This window comes from Dromiciops gliroides, chromosome 3 (genome assembly GCF_019393635.1).
Source record: "Dromiciops gliroides isolate mDroGli1 chromosome 3, mDroGli1.pri, whole genome shotgun sequence".
In the NCBI taxonomy this organism is placed as follows: Eukaryota; Metazoa; Chordata; class Mammalia; order Microbiotheria; family Microbiotheriidae; genus Dromiciops; species Dromiciops gliroides.
In genome coordinates this window covers 31,743,142-31,760,896 of record NC_057863.1, presented here as the reverse complement: position 1 = coordinate 31,760,896, position 17,755 = coordinate 31,743,142, and the positions used below count along the sequence as shown (strand labels likewise).

Here is a 17,755-nt window from a genome sequence, read left to right as displayed (position 1 = left end):
GGTGCTATTGACAAGAGAGTAAGAAACTTCAGAATGAGACATACTTTTTTGAACATGGCCAATGTGAAAATTTGTTTGGTTGGACTCCGCATATTTGTAATTAGGGTTTTCTCTTTCTTCTTTCTTTTTATTGCTCAATGGAAGGAGGGAAAGGAGGGAGGTAAAATAAATGCTTGTTTTAAAGAAGTGAATAAGAAGTATTATCTTTGCCTCCAAATGTTAGGAATTGAACTCATTCACTAAATATATGTTAGGTGCTGGGATAATTTGTTTCAAGGTAGGGAACTCGAAGGTCAAAAATTCCCTCTTCCAAAGCAGATCGTCACTTGCCCTTCAACTAATAATGTTAGGGAATCTTGGGGACACTAAGAAGCTAAGTGACTAAGGGTCACATGGCCAGTATGTATCAGAGGCAGCACATGAATCCATATCTTCTTGAATCAGAGGCTGGCCCTTTATCTACTATTTCATGCTACTTTTCACTGGGAGAGATACAGGATGACAGATTTAAAACTGGAAAGGACCTTAGATACGATCTATTCCAAACCATTCATTTTGCAGAAGAGGAATCTGAAGTCAAGAGGTGAAGTGATTTTCCCAAGGTAGTATGCATAGTAAGTGACAGAGCTTGGATTTAAGCCCATTTCCTCTGACTTCAGATCCAAGGCTCTTTCCATTCAACCACCTGCATCCCAGAAAGATCCCTGCCTTCAAAGGGATTACAGTCTAGAAAGGGGAGATAAGATATGCATGCAGATAGACTCCAATTTAGCACATTAAGTGCACAAGAGGTCTCATAAAATGCTTTGAGAACAATTGAGGGAGAAATTACTTCCAACTGAGGGAATCTGGGAAGGTCTTTTGCCTGCTTGGCGGGACTCCTGACGGCGCGGCACAGACTCTCTCTCCAAAGGTGGCCTTTTTCGGTTTGGTGAGTTTTTATAAGGAATATAGACTAAGCTTAGACTTAAGACGATTTGTATTGTGTTTCTACTTTCCTATCCTTCTAATCAACATCACCTTGTGACTATCATAACTATAAATAAAAAGGTCTATCTAGAAAACCAAAAGCTGCTTCCATTTACTAGTTTGGGAGATAAATTAAGGGAAAGGTTAAGTAGGGGAGATTTATGATCTAATATCCAGCACCATTATAGCTGTACCTTGAAGGGTGGGTAGGAAACCAACATCCAAGTATAGGGATGACATGAGCAAAGGTATCAAGACCCAAAAAATCATAGGCTATTTGCAGGCGACAGACAGTAACAAAGGCCAGCTAGACTGTTGAGTTCAAGAAGAGTTGTGATAAGGCTAGAGAGGTAATTTAGACCTTTCATGTAAAGGGTCTTGAATCCTAGGGTCTACAGTTTGGACTTCTCTGCCTTTTTAGTTTGGGCAGAGCCAGGCCTTGGATCTAGCTGTTGTATCTTTCCTCCCCACGTGCATACCTTAAAAAAAAAAAAAAACATATTCCATGGGCTCTTGGCTACTTTTCCAATTTGCTAAGGTCACTTTGAATCTGATCCTATTTTCCAAGGTGCTGGACACCTGCCATCATTGTATCAGCTACAGGTTTAATGAGCTCGCTCTACATTTCAGGAGCCAGGAATAAAATTAGCAATTGCTGGGGGACTAGTGATGTCATGGATAAAGACATTTCCTCCATTGATGGGGTTTGCAACCCATCTGTGCCCACTCCCCGCCTATACAACTCTTGTCCCTGTCCTCTGTTAATGTCAACAGAGAGGGTTCACCTGGGGCATTCTTTACTTTTTCTTGATATTACAATAGGGCTCAGTGACTGTCCAGCACTTATCTCTCCCTCACTCCTGCCACATATGCAGTCTTTCTTCTCTAACACTCACATACATCTTTGATAACATACTTTACATCATTTCCTTCATAATTCTTTGTGCACACTGCATAAATCTGCTCATGCTTACTAAGAGCCTTTCCACTGCTCTCTGGGGGACCCTCAAGTTTAAGTCTTTGGAAACCTTAGAATGCCATAACTCAAAACCACACACCCATGAAAGCTGGCAGGATACATTTAGGTAAATACTTTGGGAAAGCAATCAGAACTGTTTCTTTTATCATCTTTGTAGTCTCTGGCAGGTAAGATGAACTGGAAAAAAATACTTTGTGGATCAGGGCTTGTTTGCAAGGCCACGTGGGGACTCTATTAAATCACAGGAGCAGAGATTTGGAGCCAGAAGGGACCTCAGAAGTCATCAAGACCAAACATCCCCTAGTTTTCATAGGTTCATAGATCTAGACCTGATAGGTACCTGACGGGCCATTGAGTCCAGCTCCCTAATTTTACAGATGAAGAAACTGAGGTGAAGTGATTTGCCTGGAGTCACACAACAGTAAATGGTTGAGGCAGGATTTGAACGCGGATCTTCCTGACTACAGGCCCATTCACTATGCCACCCACCTGTCTCATTTTACCCTTGACAAAACTGAGGCCCAGTAAAGTCATATTATTTGTCCAGTGTCATTTGACTTTGGATTCTATGCTTTTTACACGTCACAAAAGTTCCTCCCAAGACGTTGCCACATAGCCAAAGAGTTCACAAATTTTGTCATTTCTCTCTGTGCAACAGTTATCCCCTTCTCTCCATTCACAGTCACTACCCTAGTTCAGTCCCCATCACTTTGCCCCTGGGCTATGACAATTACCTCCTAATTGGTCTTTCTGCCTCGAGTCTCTCTCCTCTCCAGTCCACTCCCTACACAGCCACCATAATGACTTTGCTGGGGTATGATCACATCACCCTCCTCCTACACACTTGATAAATACCAGTTTGATTTAGGATCCATTATCAAAACTTTCATTTGGCATTAAAAGAAAGCTCTTATACCTTGGCCCCATTCATCCTTTCCAGGATTCTCCTTTCTCCATCTCCTACCTCCATTCTTTTCAACTGGCTGTCTGCCTTGCCCAGTTACAGTGTAAATCTGGCCTAGCCACTACTCTGGGCTTCACTTTCTTTATCTGCAAAATGAGGGGTTTGGACTAAGTCAAATCTACCTTATTTACTCTATAATCAGTTCTCCCTCTGTTCTTAATGCTCTAGTTTTCTCATGGTCTCCATAGTGATTTGAAAGGGTTAATGAACATTGTGTCCATCTCTTCCTCCCCTTTCCCCTTGCTTCCTTGTACCCAGCACCACCTTTCTTGGTTCTCATGAACTGGGGAACAGTTTACTCACTTACAAGATCTGGGTCAAATGCTTCTTTGGTCTTGAACAGCTCAAGAAAAATAAACATCCCCCCCCACCCTCCATATCAAGTAACGGCTGTCCCTTAAATGAACTCCAGCTACCATCTGCAATTCCTCAGTCTCCGGATGCTGTTTAATATGTATGTGCCTTATATTACTTGTTCCTGATGCTATCTTTTGTATTTTTATTTAACCAAACAAGATATTTTAACTGTCCAAATAATTCCCCAGGAAAAAATGTCCCTGATAAGTGGTACAGGGAATGTCTGTGATGTCCAAACACAGCAAAAATTGTTTTGAGTGTGCTCTATATCACACTGCATTTATCGTAACTTATTAACACATTCCCACCGCCCTCACAGTGTGTGTGTGTGTGGAGGCTGCTAATGAGCAAGGGGGACAGACGGCTGGCTACAAATTCCCATTCGTTTCAGAGCTGGGTCTTTTTTAAGACAGGGAGTAAGGAAGCCAAAGTGGCTAATTATGTGCTCAGAGTCTGGCAGGATGGCTGGTCAAAGGCTTGGCCAAATCATTCACAGGCATTAGCAAACTGCAGTCAGGCCAGCTTTTTGCCACCACACACCTAGACATTCAGGGTAGGTGACAGAAATGGCATGCCTGGTTTTGCCAATTAATGAGGCACCAGCTATCCAGCAGCTAGGGCCCATGAAATGATCATTCTGGGGAATGAAGGACTTTCTGAATAACCCCAATTGGAATTCAATTCAATAAACATTAAGTGCCTACTGGGTGCCCACCATTGAGCTGGGATACAAAGACAAAAACAAAAGTCCCCGCCCTCAAGAAGTTTCTTTTCTACCAGAGTTAAATCACATATACATGGGTCACAATCCATGTACACATTAAATGAAGTGCGTAATAAAATAATGGGAGTGATCAAAGTAGGATCACAGATCCAGACCTCAGAGGCCATCTTGTCCAACCCCCTCACTTTACAGATGAAAAAACTAAGGCCCAGGAAGGGACTCACCTGAGATCACACAAGTAGGAAGTATAAGAACCAGAATTTGAACCCAAGTCCTCTGTCTACTGAGCCAAATCCATATAAAATAATTTGGGAGGAAGGAATTTCTGAAAACCGGGGGAATCAAGAAAGAACTCATTAGGAGGGGTGCCTGAGCTGAGCCTTAAATGGAAGTATGAATTCCAAAGAGGTCGAGGTAAGGAGAGAAAACATTCCAGGCAATGCTTCAGGATTAGATAGCGTGGGAAATAATTTCAGAGACTAAATTAAAGTCATAAACATCATAGCTTTCAATGGTCTCTTCCAGAGAAGATAATATCTGAGTGTGTCTGAAGTGGGTCAGTGAGTTCCAGAAGCCATCTCATTCACTCAAGACACTGGCCTTCACATGCCTTGACTCTAAAAAAGAGTCACCTCTTGTGGAGTATATAAACTCCCTGAGGGCAGGGCTTGTCCCATTTCTGTCTATATCTCTAGCCCCTAGCACAGTGCCTGGGATGTAGAATGAGCACTTAGTAAATACTTGTTGAATTAAATTGACTTGAAGCAAAAGTGTTCCACTACAGACCACCAAGTAGAAACAGTAAAGGAGAGAGAGAGAGAGAGAGAGAGAGAGAGAGAGAGAGAGAGAGAGAGAGAGAGAGAGCGCGCACCTTGGAGCCAGGAAGACTTGGGTTTAAGCCCCCCCCTCCCGCCCCCCTCTGCACATGCTCGTTATGTGACCCTGGGCAAATCACTTCCACCCCTTTGAGATTCCTTTTTCCTCATCTGGAAAATGGAGATACTCACTCAGCATAACTGTGAGGATCAAGCAACAATGTAAATAAAGTGCTCTACGAATTTTAAAGGACTCTAGAAATGTCAGCTATTACTATCATCATCATCAATAGATGAAGTAGTCTGACCTTCTTCCCTACCTTCCCTCCCGCATCCCACATAGATGGACATCCAGCTGAAAACCTGCTGGCTCTAGAGTGATAATAAGACCTGGCTTCAGACGCCGTTCCTAACGCCTACTCTCTGTGCCTTCTCTGGAAAGTGAGGGAGTTGGATAGCACAGTCTCTGGGGTTCCTTCCAGCTCTGACCTTCTGAGGCTGTGATGAGAGCCATCAAGAGGAAGCCCCAGTTCCTTCATGAGGCCGTCCCTTTTCCTCTATTTCTGAGCTCTTCTTTAGGGCTGGAATCCTACTTCCCTCTAGCTTTTGTTCTGTTGGTCTTTGATTTGCCCTCTGAAGCCACATAGAGTCAGCTCACTGTCATAGGGCAGCCCTTCCAATATTGAAAGGGAGCTGCTCAGAATGAGCTGGGTTGATGGGGATTCGGTGTCCAGAGAACCCTGGGAATTGGGGACTGATTCAGGGGCAGGGAGGGGAGCAGCCTCTCCCAAAGTCTCTCCCCCTCTCCTGAAAGATAGTTAGAAGGAACATACCCAGGTTCATTTTCTAGTTTAATCTGATGCTTGGGGGAGCCCATACAAGTCTATTAATTCTACTTTAATGGATTCTCTGGAGGAGAAAATCAACCGTCAGATCAGTATCTGAAGTGACATGCTTCAATTTATGAAATCACAATCCCACTCTCATCTACTGAAGACAGCTGTCAGATAAACCACCCTCACTTAGATTCTGTCACCGCCTCCATTTTTGTGACACCCCACTCACACACTTCCATCATCCATGTCTCCTCACGTTTCCTCAGTCACCCCCACCAAAAGATCATCAATGGCTTGCCACAGAAAGCAGGCCAGATCCCAGTCTCAAAGAGGAAGGACTAAACCTTGAATTCTCAATCAAGGTCCACTGATTACGCCTATGTTGAGGGTTGTTTGAGATTCTAGCAAATTATGCCAATCACTCCTGGGAAGGAAAGAAGAAAAGCATTAGTTAAGCACCTACTAATAACAATGGATAGAAGTTGCAAAGAATTGAGTTTAGACTTGATATCAGGAAAAACTTCCTAACAATAATAGCTAACCTTTATATTGTACCTACTATGTACCAAGCAGTGTGCTAAGCACATTAAAAATACTGTCTTATTTGATCGTCACAACAAGAGTCTGAGGCGGGTGTTATTATTATTATACCCATGGTGCGCCATATTGAAGTTGGAGGCTGGGGAGTGCAAGACCACAACACAAAGCTGACCTGGGAGCAGCAAGTGGCCAGGGCAGAATTTGAACCCAGATCTTCCAGACACCAGGTGCCACACACTGGCCACTACACATCTGAATTTTTAGTAAATGTTTGCAAATCTTGGAAATTTCATGGAATGTCAGAGGTGGTCAAGCCCTACAAGAACATCTCATCAAACACCCTCATTTTATTTTTTTGTTTGTTTTTTTGCGGGGCAGTGGAGGTTAAGTGACTTGCCCAGGGTCACAAAGCTAGTAAGGGTCAAGTGTCTGAGGCTGGATTTGAACTCAGGTACTCCTGAATCCAGGGCCGGTGCTTTACCCACTGTGCCACCTAGCTGCCCCCAAAACACCTTCATTTTAAAGGGGAGAAAAGTGGTGCCCAAAGACATTTAAGTGACTTATCTAAGGTCACATGGCTGCTTAGTGGCAACCCCAGAAACCTAACCCCTATCATGCTGCCTCTCTGACATTACACTGTCCATCCCAAGGTTTACAGAAGCAAGCAGACACTCCAATCCCCTTCATCAGCAAAGTGATGAGACTCAGGAAGAGACACCTGGCAGAACCTCGCTAATATCCGGACAGAGCTCATCTGCCTATGAGCGAAGCAGCAACTCCCAGTATAGAGAAGAAGCTTTTTTCTACACTTTTGCAAAACTCGCCTACCTATTTTCAGTAGTTTATCTAACAGGTAGGCGGGCCTATTTGCTAGGCACCCACCTGAACATCTGTACATGATAAACCTCTGTGATGTCAGTGAGCTCTGTTCCATCAATCATTCCATTGCCTAAGAGGCTATATAACATAACTGAAAAAAATGCTGGGTCTGAAGCCAGGAAGACCTGGGTTCAAGTCCTGCTGTATAACCTTCAGAAGGCTGCTTGTCTCCTCAGTTCCTTATCTTCCTCATCTATAAAATGGGCACAGATGCCTGTCATACTTACCACAGTCTGTGAGACTCAGAAGAGAGGATTCTATACAGCACTTTGCAAACTTCAAAGCGTACTAAAAATCTCAGCTATTGTCGATAAAACTGTACAGTATTTTCATCACCTCTTTCTTTGGTTGATTTCAAACCTCTGTTTTCCATTGAGTTCCCCCAACCTGTCTGAAAGTACATGTACCAGGGCAGCTAGGTGGCGCAGTAGATAAAGCACCAGCCCTGGATTCAGGAGAACCTGAGTTCAAATCCGGCCTCAGACACTTGACACTTACTAGTGACCCTGGGCAAATCACTTAACCCTCATTGCCCCACCCAAAAAAAATTTTTTTTTAAAAGAAAGAAAGTACACGTACCAATGGGCTGAAATCATTTATCAAAGTGGCTGTTCATGAATGAGAGGTTCTAGACCAGAAGTCAGTGTAATCCAGTGTCAGAAGAAGACCTTCTCAGGAAAGACAAGGAACACAGACTCTCAGAGCTAGAAAGAAGTAGCCCCAGACATGCATCCAGTCCCCTCCCCAGATTTCCCTCATCAATATCCCCAACAAGTGGAGACAACACAAGGGAGCCCCTGGAGTTGACTGAATAGAGAGATGACAGGGTCAGACTTGAACTTATGATCAATTTGATGGCTGAGTGGAGGATGGAAAGAGTGGGGAGAGGCTTGAAGCAGGGACACCAACCCACAAGTTATTGGGGTAGTCCAGACATAAGGTGATGAGGACCTGCACCAGGGTGGTGACAATGCCAGAGAAGAAGAGGGGGCTGTAAAGAGAATTTTGGGAAGGTAGAAGTGACAGGAATTGGCACCTAATTAGATTGGGGGGGTGAGAAAAGAAGGAACCAAAGATGACATTAGGTTTTGAGCCTGGGTGATTGGAAGGATAGTGATACACCCAACAGTAATAAGGAAATTAGGGAAAGGAGTAGGTAAGTGACTCAGTGAATGGAGTCAGGAAGACCTGAGTTCAAATCCAGCCTCAGACATTCACTAACTGTGTGACCCTGGGAAAGTCACTTAACCTCTGTTTGCCTTAATCCACTGGAGAAAGAAATGACAAATATCTTTGCCAAGAAAAGCCCATGGGGCAGCTAGGTGGCACAGTGGATAGGGCACCAGCCCTGGAATCAGGCAGACCTGAGTTCAAATATGGCCTCAGACACTTGACACTTACTAGCTGTGTGACCTTGGGCAAGTCACTTAACCCCAATTGCCTCACCAAAAAAAAAAGAAAAGAAAACCCCACAGATGGTATTGGCATGCTATTGTCCACAGCATCACAGAGTCAGACATGACTGAACAACTGAACAACAACAAAAGGAAAAGAGAAGGGTTGGAGGGAGAGATAATGAGAATTTGTACATGATGAGCTGAAACATCCAGTTCAAGATATCAGGTTAGGGCTAGTCAAATAAATCTGATAATCATTTGTGTAGAGTTGATAGTTGAATCCATGGGATCTAATGACATCACCAAGTGAAATAGTATAGAGGGAGAAGAGAAGAGGAACCATGGCCTAGATGAAGATCCAGCAAAGGAGACTAAGAAGGAATGGACAGAAAGGTAGAGGACCCAAGAGAGAGTGTTGTCACAGAAACCTAGAGAGAAAAGAATAGGAAGGAGAAGAGGGGGATCAGCAGTGTCCAAGGCAGCAAAGAGGTCAAGAAGGATGGACTGAGAAAAGGCCAATGGATTTGGTCATTAAGAAACCACTGGTAACTCTGGAGAGAGCAGTTTCAGGTGAATGATGAACTAAGAATCTAAACTATAGAGAGATAAGAAGAGAATGAGATGAATGGAAGTGGAGAAAGCTTTCTTTGGGAGTTTAGCCATAAAAGAGAGGGGAGATATGAGATGGTAGCTAGAGGGGATGGACATTTAAAGTGAGAGTTTTTTGAGGATCAGGGTCACATGGTTAGTGACTTAAGATGTTCTATAAGGTCAAAATATTCAGATTGATGTCAGTGACTATCTTTAAGGCAGTTAGGTGGTACAGTGAGTAGAGCATTGGCCCTGGAATCAGGAAGGTCTGAGTTCAAATTCTGCTTCAGACACTTACTAGCTCTGTGACCCTGAGCATAGTGTCAGTATACTTCAATGTACAAATTTGTTCCATGGGGAGAATACCTCTAGTACCTCTCTCACAGGGCTGTGCAGAGGCATGAGTGAGATAGTGTATTTAAGATGACACATAAATTTCAGCTCTTAGTAATTAAGAAAAGAGGAAGTGTAGAAATAAAGCCAGTCCTGGAGGCAGCCTGACCTGGGTTCAGGTGTCACTTCTGACGCATCCTGATTGTGTGACTCTAAGCAAATCACCTAACATCTCAGATCCCCAGGCAACTCTAGAAGACTACAAGTTGCAGAAGCACGTGAGATCTTCGCTGAGCAGAATTCAACTAGGAGCTCCTTACCCTAATGAAATCACAACTCCAGGCCGCTCTAAAAAAAATTAAAAAGATTAAAAAATACATAAAGATAGAAAGCTGCTATGAATTCAATAATCCTTGCGAAAAAAAAAACAAATTGCTACATAATACAGGGTGTCCCAAAAATCTTCAGTAAGCTTTAGTAACTTTAAACTGCCCTAAGACTTTTGGGACACCCTAAATTTCTGCACTTGAACAATTATTCAGTCTACAGGACAGACATTTTCTTATTTATGGATTTGTGGACCAACCAACCCCTTGCAAAAGATTCCTGGTCCTCAGACCACAGGATGGGAAAGCCAATGGACAGGATGACCTCCAAACTCTTCCAACCCTAGGTCCTACTAGTGGTAGGTGTCCCATTCATGGCTTTGAACCAAGCCCCCTCTCCCATGACTAAACATATTCCTTACCCCTCCAGGTTCTCCAAGGAGCAGCAACTTGCTTCTATGCCTTCATTGGTTTTGACATTATCGCCACGACAGGAGAAGAAGCCAAGAATCCCAACACATCCATCCCTTATGCCATCACTGCCTCCCTCGTCATCTGCCTGACTGCCTATGTGTCTGTAAGTACTGAGAATCACAAAACCAGGGCAAGGACAGAGGGGAGATATGCAATAGGGGTCCCCTTGGACTTCCTTCCATTTTCCAATTGGAGAAAAGTGATTCTATAATTATGTTTTCTTTTCTGTCTTCTGACTTTTTAAATATTTTTTGTTGTTTTGTTTGTTTGGTTGGTTGGTTGGTTTTTGCGGGGTAATGAGGGTTAAGTGACTTGCCCAGGGTAACACAGCTAGTAAGTGTCAAGTGTCTGAGGCTGGATTTGAACTCAGGTCCTCCTGAATCCAAGGCCAGTGCTTTATCCACTGTGCCATCTAGCTGGCCCTGTCTTCTGACTTTTTTAAATTGCATTGATACCTTTTGCCTTTATATCATCTTTATTTCTGGATATATCTCTCCCTATCTTCTACCTTTGTAACAGAGTAAAAAGAGAAAGAAAAAAATTCAGCAAAATTAATCAACACATTAACCAAGTCTGACAGTGTCTACAATATCCTATACCCCTAGTCCCCCACTTCTGCAAAGAAGGAGATGGATGTTCTCCAGGGCTACACTGGGGCACTATTATGATAGTATTCACATTCAGGGTTTCATTCTTTCTATTTACATTGTTGTCCACTGTGACTCTCCATGACTTGCATCAAATCCGTGCAGCTGAGGAGGTAGAATATTGGACTACGTGGGTTCAGCCTCTAGTCTTATTGCATGAAGCCCAGTGTTCTAGCACCTAAGGGTCATGTGCACACCACTCAAGCCAAAGGGCAAGGAGATTGTCTAGCCAACAACTTACCAAGGTTTTTGAGACTTAATATTCACAGCATTTGTCATGGTAGGTTTCTATCACAGACATCTCTGTAGTCGTCCCCTTTGGCCTCAGACTCTGTCATTCCTAAGCAGCATCCACAGAGCCAAAATCGTCTCAATCTGCTGAGGGTGCCCTTCTCAACTTCCACTGAAGAGGAAAAAATACAGCCTGATGTTTCTTCATAGAAATCATCTGTCTCTCCTTCAAAATCCCAGCATTCGATTTAAATTGAAGTATTTCTCCCTAGGGCATGGAAAGATGAAAAAGTTGGACTGGAATAAGTAGATAAGCTGAAGACCCTATTACTTACCCACACACACACACACACACACACACACACACACACACACACACACCCCTGACGTCCCTCTCCCCTGCTCACAGTTTCACTTCTGGTCTCTGGACCAGAGTGACCCTGGAAAATAGTTCAGGTTTGGGATGTTGTCCAAGGCAGAACACATCATAGACTGGCACTAACGGGTGTGCTAGGCTGAAGCATTGTTCTGCCCCCGTGTAGGCTCACGTCAATGAGCTTCTGTCTTTGGAGCTGCCACTGCAATATAATCAGATTGTGTTGCCAACAGGAGAGAAGGTAAATCAGCATGTTGTCCAGAGAATCTAACAAGAGCCTGTACCTTCCTGTAAAATAGAGCTGGACCTAGGAATTTTTGAACCTGGGTAAATACCACCAACTTTACCCGGGACAAAGCAACACTAACCATGTCCTCTGTTAATGAGGAGAGAGAGAAAGGGAGAGAGAGACAGACAGACAGAGAGAGACAGAGAGAGAGGTCCTGCGATACCATGAGGGGCTTCTTCTTGGGAGGCTGCCATCCAGGGCAGGAAGGAAACAGGATGCACTGGGGGAGGAGCTCACAGTGACCCACTATCTTGTAGCTTCCAATTTTAACAAATTATCTTTGCTGAGGAGCTAAGCTCTGTTGTTTCTCTGCTTCTGAAAGATTGCAAGAGCTGTATCAGTACCCTGAGACAAAGCCCTTCTTGCCACACCCTCACAATGGCTTTGTCCTTGAACCTGTCTATGGCTACTCACATCCCTTTTGCTGGGTACATTCCGTCTGGTCCCTTCCTCATTTGGCATCAATGCTAATTGATCCCCTGAGGCTATTCCCCAGATGTGAGAGGCACCCGTCTTTGTCTTCTAAGGTCTACGTGCAGATGCTATGTGCAAAAAGACAAGAATGTCTATAACTAGGAATGTGCTAAAATGTTTAAGACTTGGCATTTTCTGCACCTGACCTAGTGTGCAGACCAGGGACATGTCTTTTCAGTGCCAAGCAGGCAAGAACCTCTAACTGGCTAATGGACCATCTCATCATACTAACACCTTGGGCCAAGAGGGGCAGCACCATTTCCAGACCCCATTAATTAACATAATAAAATAGTTGAACTTGTGTTTGTAAATCACAGTTGGGAGTGATCAGTCAAGCTTCCCATTCCTCCTGCCACACCCTAAAAGGTATCTGTGGCTGTCATCCCCCAGTAATAACTAACTGGCTAAAGAAGGTGGGGGAAAGATTGGCTACAAGATTTGGGCAAAGCACAAATTAGGCTTGGAAATGTTGGTTGGTTGGTTCATGGGCTCATAAATTTAGAGCTATAAGAAAACTTAGAGATCAACAACTCCATGCACTTAATTTTACAGATCAGGAAACTGAGGCACAGGTAGATAAAATGACTTGGCTGAAGGCATGCAGGTAATAAGTTGCAGAGCTGTGATTTGGACAGAGGGCCTGCTACTGTGTTGCATTGTCTCATTGATGAGTGTGTTTAATTCCACTTACCTCAAATTTTTTTAGTGTCTGGAGACATTTTTCACCAGTACTCCTCCCCTCAAAAGTTGGGTTTTTTCACAAAGTGGATAGAAAGGCTGGAAGAAGATATTGGAAGACTTGAGTTCAAGTCCTGCTGCTGACATATATAAACTGCTTGCTTGATCAAAAGCAGGTCAACTTTTCAGGGCCCGGGGAAGCTCTCTAAGATTACTGGTTACAAAAAAGTCTCTAATCTGCATCAGTGGAGAGAGCCTCCACACCAGGAGATTCTCTCACCAATAGAATCATAGATCCAAAATAGAAATTACCACCCATACATTACCTCACCCTTTCTCCCTATCTTGGTCATTTTTCATAGCATGATGTGAGATCTCTATATGGGAGGGAGGTCTGTTCCCAGAAGCTGGAGGTTTTTATTTGTTTGTTTTTTGCCTGAGTTTCTAAAGATAAGGTTAGCTCCTGACTGGCAGCCCAAAGGGAGCACAGGTACAAATCATTGAGTCTCCCAGGTCACACTGGATCTTTTTTTTGGGGGGGGGGGGACAGGGAGGGCAGGGCAATGAGGGTTAAGTGACTTGACCAAGGTCACACAGCTAGTAAGTGTCAAGTGTCTGGGGCCAAATTTGAACTCAGGTACTCCTGAATCCAGGGCCAGTGCTTTATCTTCTGTGCCACTTAGCTGCCCCACACATTGGGTCTTAAAGGGAAAGCCATTCAGTCAAACTCCTAGTTCCAACTACCCATCACTGGTCTTGGGAGAACTCTACTCCTAAGTGTCTGAGCCTGAGGGAATAAGAGAAATAGCAAAGTCATGGAATGATCTCTGGGGACTCCCCACCAAACCCTCTGGTCTCAGTGTTGCTTGGGTACAAGGGCCAGTATCATCAGCTGGCATCCAGTCACCACCATGATAAACACTTATGAAACACCTGCTGTTTACAGAGCATGGTACCAACTAGAGTTGGGAGGCACAAAGGGGATGAGATGGACTTCCCATCCCTCTGGAGCCTACTGTCTAGTAGACACCACTGAGCCACTGGAATACATAAAAATACATCATTTTAGAAAGTTGGGAAGCAAAGTTACCCAAGGGACCAACAGGAGCCTAATTATAAGAAAAGGCAGTGATCCTTCCCTGAGGTCTGAATAGACCACATCTTTGTCTGCTGGCCCCTTAGGACCCTGCAGAATGGCTCTCTGCTGGTCTAATCTGTCTCAGTTTGTATGCTTATGTGCTCTCTCTTTCTCTCTCCCTTCTTGAATAGGTGAGCGTGATCTTGACCCTGATGGTGCCCTACTATGCCATTGACACTGAGTCCCCTCTCATGGAGATGTTTGTGGCCCATGGATTCTACGCTGCAAAATTCATTGTGGCCATTGGCTCTGTTGCAGGCCTGACAGTCAGCCTCCTGGGGTCTCTCTTCCCAATGCCCAGGGTCATTTACGCCATGGCTGGTGATGGGCTGCTCTTCAGGTCAGTGCCAGGCTCCTGGAAATGTACTCCTTTGCCATGACCACCCTGGCCCCAGAATCTGGAGGTGGTTGCATGTCACTGCCTCAGTCATTGTTAATGGGTCACTGCTGCTTTGGATGGATATACTAAGGAAGACTAAAGATTAGAAAGGGTTGCAAGAAGAGGAGCAGGTCCCTGACTGTCACCTCTCAAAGGTTTTGTTTGTCTTTGGGGTTGGAGGAAGGAGAGAGAGTAAGGAGAGAAATTAGATTTTTGTTAGTTGAAAACTTAAATTAAAAAAAAAAACAAGAAAAAGGTAGAGACATGGCCCCTTGGTTGGTACGGGTGTCAGACTGAGAAGACCCTCCAAAGCTCGTATTCCTTCTCATGACCAAAGTGCCCTCGGGAGTCATCGGGATGCCCAGAATGGCAAAGTAAAGGAGAAAGCAACCTAGAAAGGCCAGGAGAATTCTGGAGCATCTAGAACAGTATCCCTCCAACTCCTTCCAAAGCTGGTATCACAGTGACAACCTGTGATGATTTGTTAAATCATCACAGAGGGGGAGCATGGGGTTCACACACCCCTTTGTGTCATTGACTTACTCTTCAGAGCCAATCAACCCATCACATCAGATAATCAAGTAATTAAGAGGCTGGTCACATCCCTGAATGATTCCAGCTGGGTTACATCTGACTAGAGAGGCTTCTTAAAGAGCCAAATTGGGTTTTAATGGAACTATACTTAATCTGTCAGTGAGTGGGAGAAACTTTGCCTCGGGCTCATTATGATACAAATCAGTAGGTCCGAATCCTGCCTCACACTCTGGAATCACTGAACCTCTGCCTGCCTCAGTTTCCTCACCTGCAAAATGAGAATAATAGCAGCACCTCCCTCATAAGGCTGTTGTGTGGATCAATTGGGGTGGGTGATATGTGTAAAAAGCCCTCTCAGCATGACTATTAACCCCTGCTTCTGTCTCCCTTTAGATTCTTGGCCCACGTGAGCTCCTACACAGAGACGCCGGTGGTGGCCTGCATTGTGTCAGGTTTCCTGGCAGCTCTTCTTTCTCTCTTGGTCAGCCTGCGGGACCTGATCGAGATGATGTCCATTGGCACTCTGCTTGCTTACACCTTGGTCTCAGTCTGCGTCCTGCTCCTCCGCTACCAGCCAGAGAGCGACATCGATGGCTTCGTCAAGTTCCTGTCCCAGGAGCACACCAAGAATAAGGAAGGTGTTCTGGCTGAGTGTGAGAAGGAAGTTTGCTCTCCCATGAGTGAAGGAGAAGAGTTTGCAGGCCCAGCCACAAATACTTGTGGGGCCAAGAATTTGCCGTCCTTGGGAGACAACGAGATGCTCATCGGGAAGTCAGATAAGTCCTCCTACACCGTCAACCATCCAAACTATGGCACTGTGGATATGACGTCTGGCATAGAGGCCGACGAGTCAGAAAACATTTACCTGATCAAGCTGAAGAAGCTGATTGGACCTCGCTACTATACCATGAGGATCCGCCTTGGCCTCCCAGGCAAGATGGACCGGCCCACAGCGGCCACCGGCCACACAGTGACTGTATGCGTGCTGCTGCTCTTCATCCTCATGTTCATCTTCTGTTCCTTCATCATCTTCGGCTCAGATTACATCTCGGAGCAGAGCTGGTGGGCCATCCTCCTGGTTGTCCTCATGGTCCTGCTCATTGCTGCCCTGGTCTTTGTGATCTTACAGCAGCCAGAGAACCCGAAGAAGTTGCCCTACATGGCTCCCTGCCTCCCGTTCGTGCCCGCCTTCGCCATGCTGGTGAATATCTATCTCATGCTGAAACTCTCCACCATCACCTGGATCCGCTTTGCTGTCTGGTGCTTTGTGGGTAAGCCCTTTCCTTCAAAAACGGTGTGTTCTTTGGGTAGGGTTGACTTGGCACTCTTCTAGTGGAACTGGGCACCTCGAGTGTGAAAGAGTTATGAGGCTGAGCTCTGTGGACCCCGGGCTTCTGCATTAATGAAATAAATTGGTCCTTTCTCATTCAGATGAACAGCCTCTTCTTTCCAATGATCTAGACACTGGGAGGAGAATAGCAGACAATCAATTCAACAAACATCCATTGAATTGCTATCTGCAAAGGGATGCTTCCGAAATACAATAGAGCAGAGTAGAAACATCACGTGATCCATCATGGAAAGATGTGAGTTTGGACCCTGTATCTACCACTTAATACTTTACCCTGCCTTTAGTTTTCTCATCATAAAACAAAGGGGTTGGAATAGAGCTGGGGGCTTTAGCCATTTCTGTGCCTTAGACCCCTTAATAATAGCCAGCACTTTACACATTTTCACTCATTTGATCCTCACTCCAATCCTGTGATAAAGTAGTGTCATTATCTCCATTTTGCAGATGGGAAAACTAAGGCTGAGAGATAGGAAATGACTCGCACAGGGTAACAAAGCTAGGTGACTGAGGCAGGATTTGAATTTGGATCTCCCTGACTCCAAATATATACTCCATCCATTATAGCACCTATCTATCTGCCTTTGGCTAATCTGGTGAACTTCAAGAACTTCTCCTTAAAGTAATGGGGGGTTTTTTTATGGGGCAATGAGGGTTAAGTGACTTGCCCAGGGTCACACAGCTAGTAAGTGTCAAGTGTCTGAGATCAAATTTGAATTCAGGTCCTCCTGAATCCAGGGCCAGTGCTTTATCCACTGCGCCACCTAGCTGCCCCCTAAAGTAATGGTTTAATGAATGAAATAAAACACATAGGTTTACCAAGAAACTCAATTATATTGAAATAAAGATGTAATTTTCCCCCACTCATGTTCATAGACCCCAGGCTAGGAACCCCTGGACTAAAGAATCTCTAATATACCCTTCAGCTCACTGGGCAGTGGCTAGAGAGCTAGCATTAGTCTTAAAGATGAGAAGCCCAGGTCCCAGCCCCACCTCTGAAACCTACTTGCTGTCTGACCCATTCAAACATTGAACCACTCAATGCTCCTAGCCAATTCTCCAAGACTCTGTTGCAGAGCAGTTGGTGATCTGAACCAGTAGTGGTAGTTCCCTCATCAGGAGTTCCCCAACCAGGAATGGAAGCAAATAAGGTCAAATGAAAACCTAATGGTAGACAATACTGTGAGCAATAAGCAGTCAGGAAATCCAGAGGAGGTGGTGGTATTTTTAGGCTAGGGTTTAAGGAGGAGTCAGATCTGAACTGAGTTTTGAAGGATAAATAGAGTTTAGATAGGTAGAGAAAAGGGGGCAGGAGATGCCAGGGGAGGGAAGGCAGCATGTTCGGGAGCATTCCTTGCCCCATTTCTTACACTTTCAACACCAAATTCTCCCTATACGGTACATTACCTGCTACCATTTTGTTCTACCTTTTCAACACCTCGCTTCCCTTCTCAGAACCCCAGGTTTTTCAAGAGAC

The 17,755-nt window shown here is 44.6% G+C and overlaps 1 protein-coding gene across 1 annotated transcript in view; it reads left to right on the top strand.

The window, feature by feature from the left end:
* SLC7A14 (solute carrier family 7 member 14) overlaps positions 1 to 17,755 on the top strand; it is a 148,527-nt gene that overhangs the window by 97,235 nt on the left and 33,537 nt on the right. The window contains exons 5-7 of the mRNA XM_043992438.1: positions 10,141 to 10,287; positions 14,149 to 14,357; positions 15,324 to 16,201. Of these exons, the coding sequence (XP_043848373.1) occupies positions 10,141 to 10,287; positions 14,149 to 14,357; positions 15,324 to 16,201 (1,234 nt within the window). The remainder of the gene's footprint in view (positions 1 to 10,140; positions 10,288 to 14,148; positions 14,358 to 15,323; positions 16,202 to 17,755) is intronic.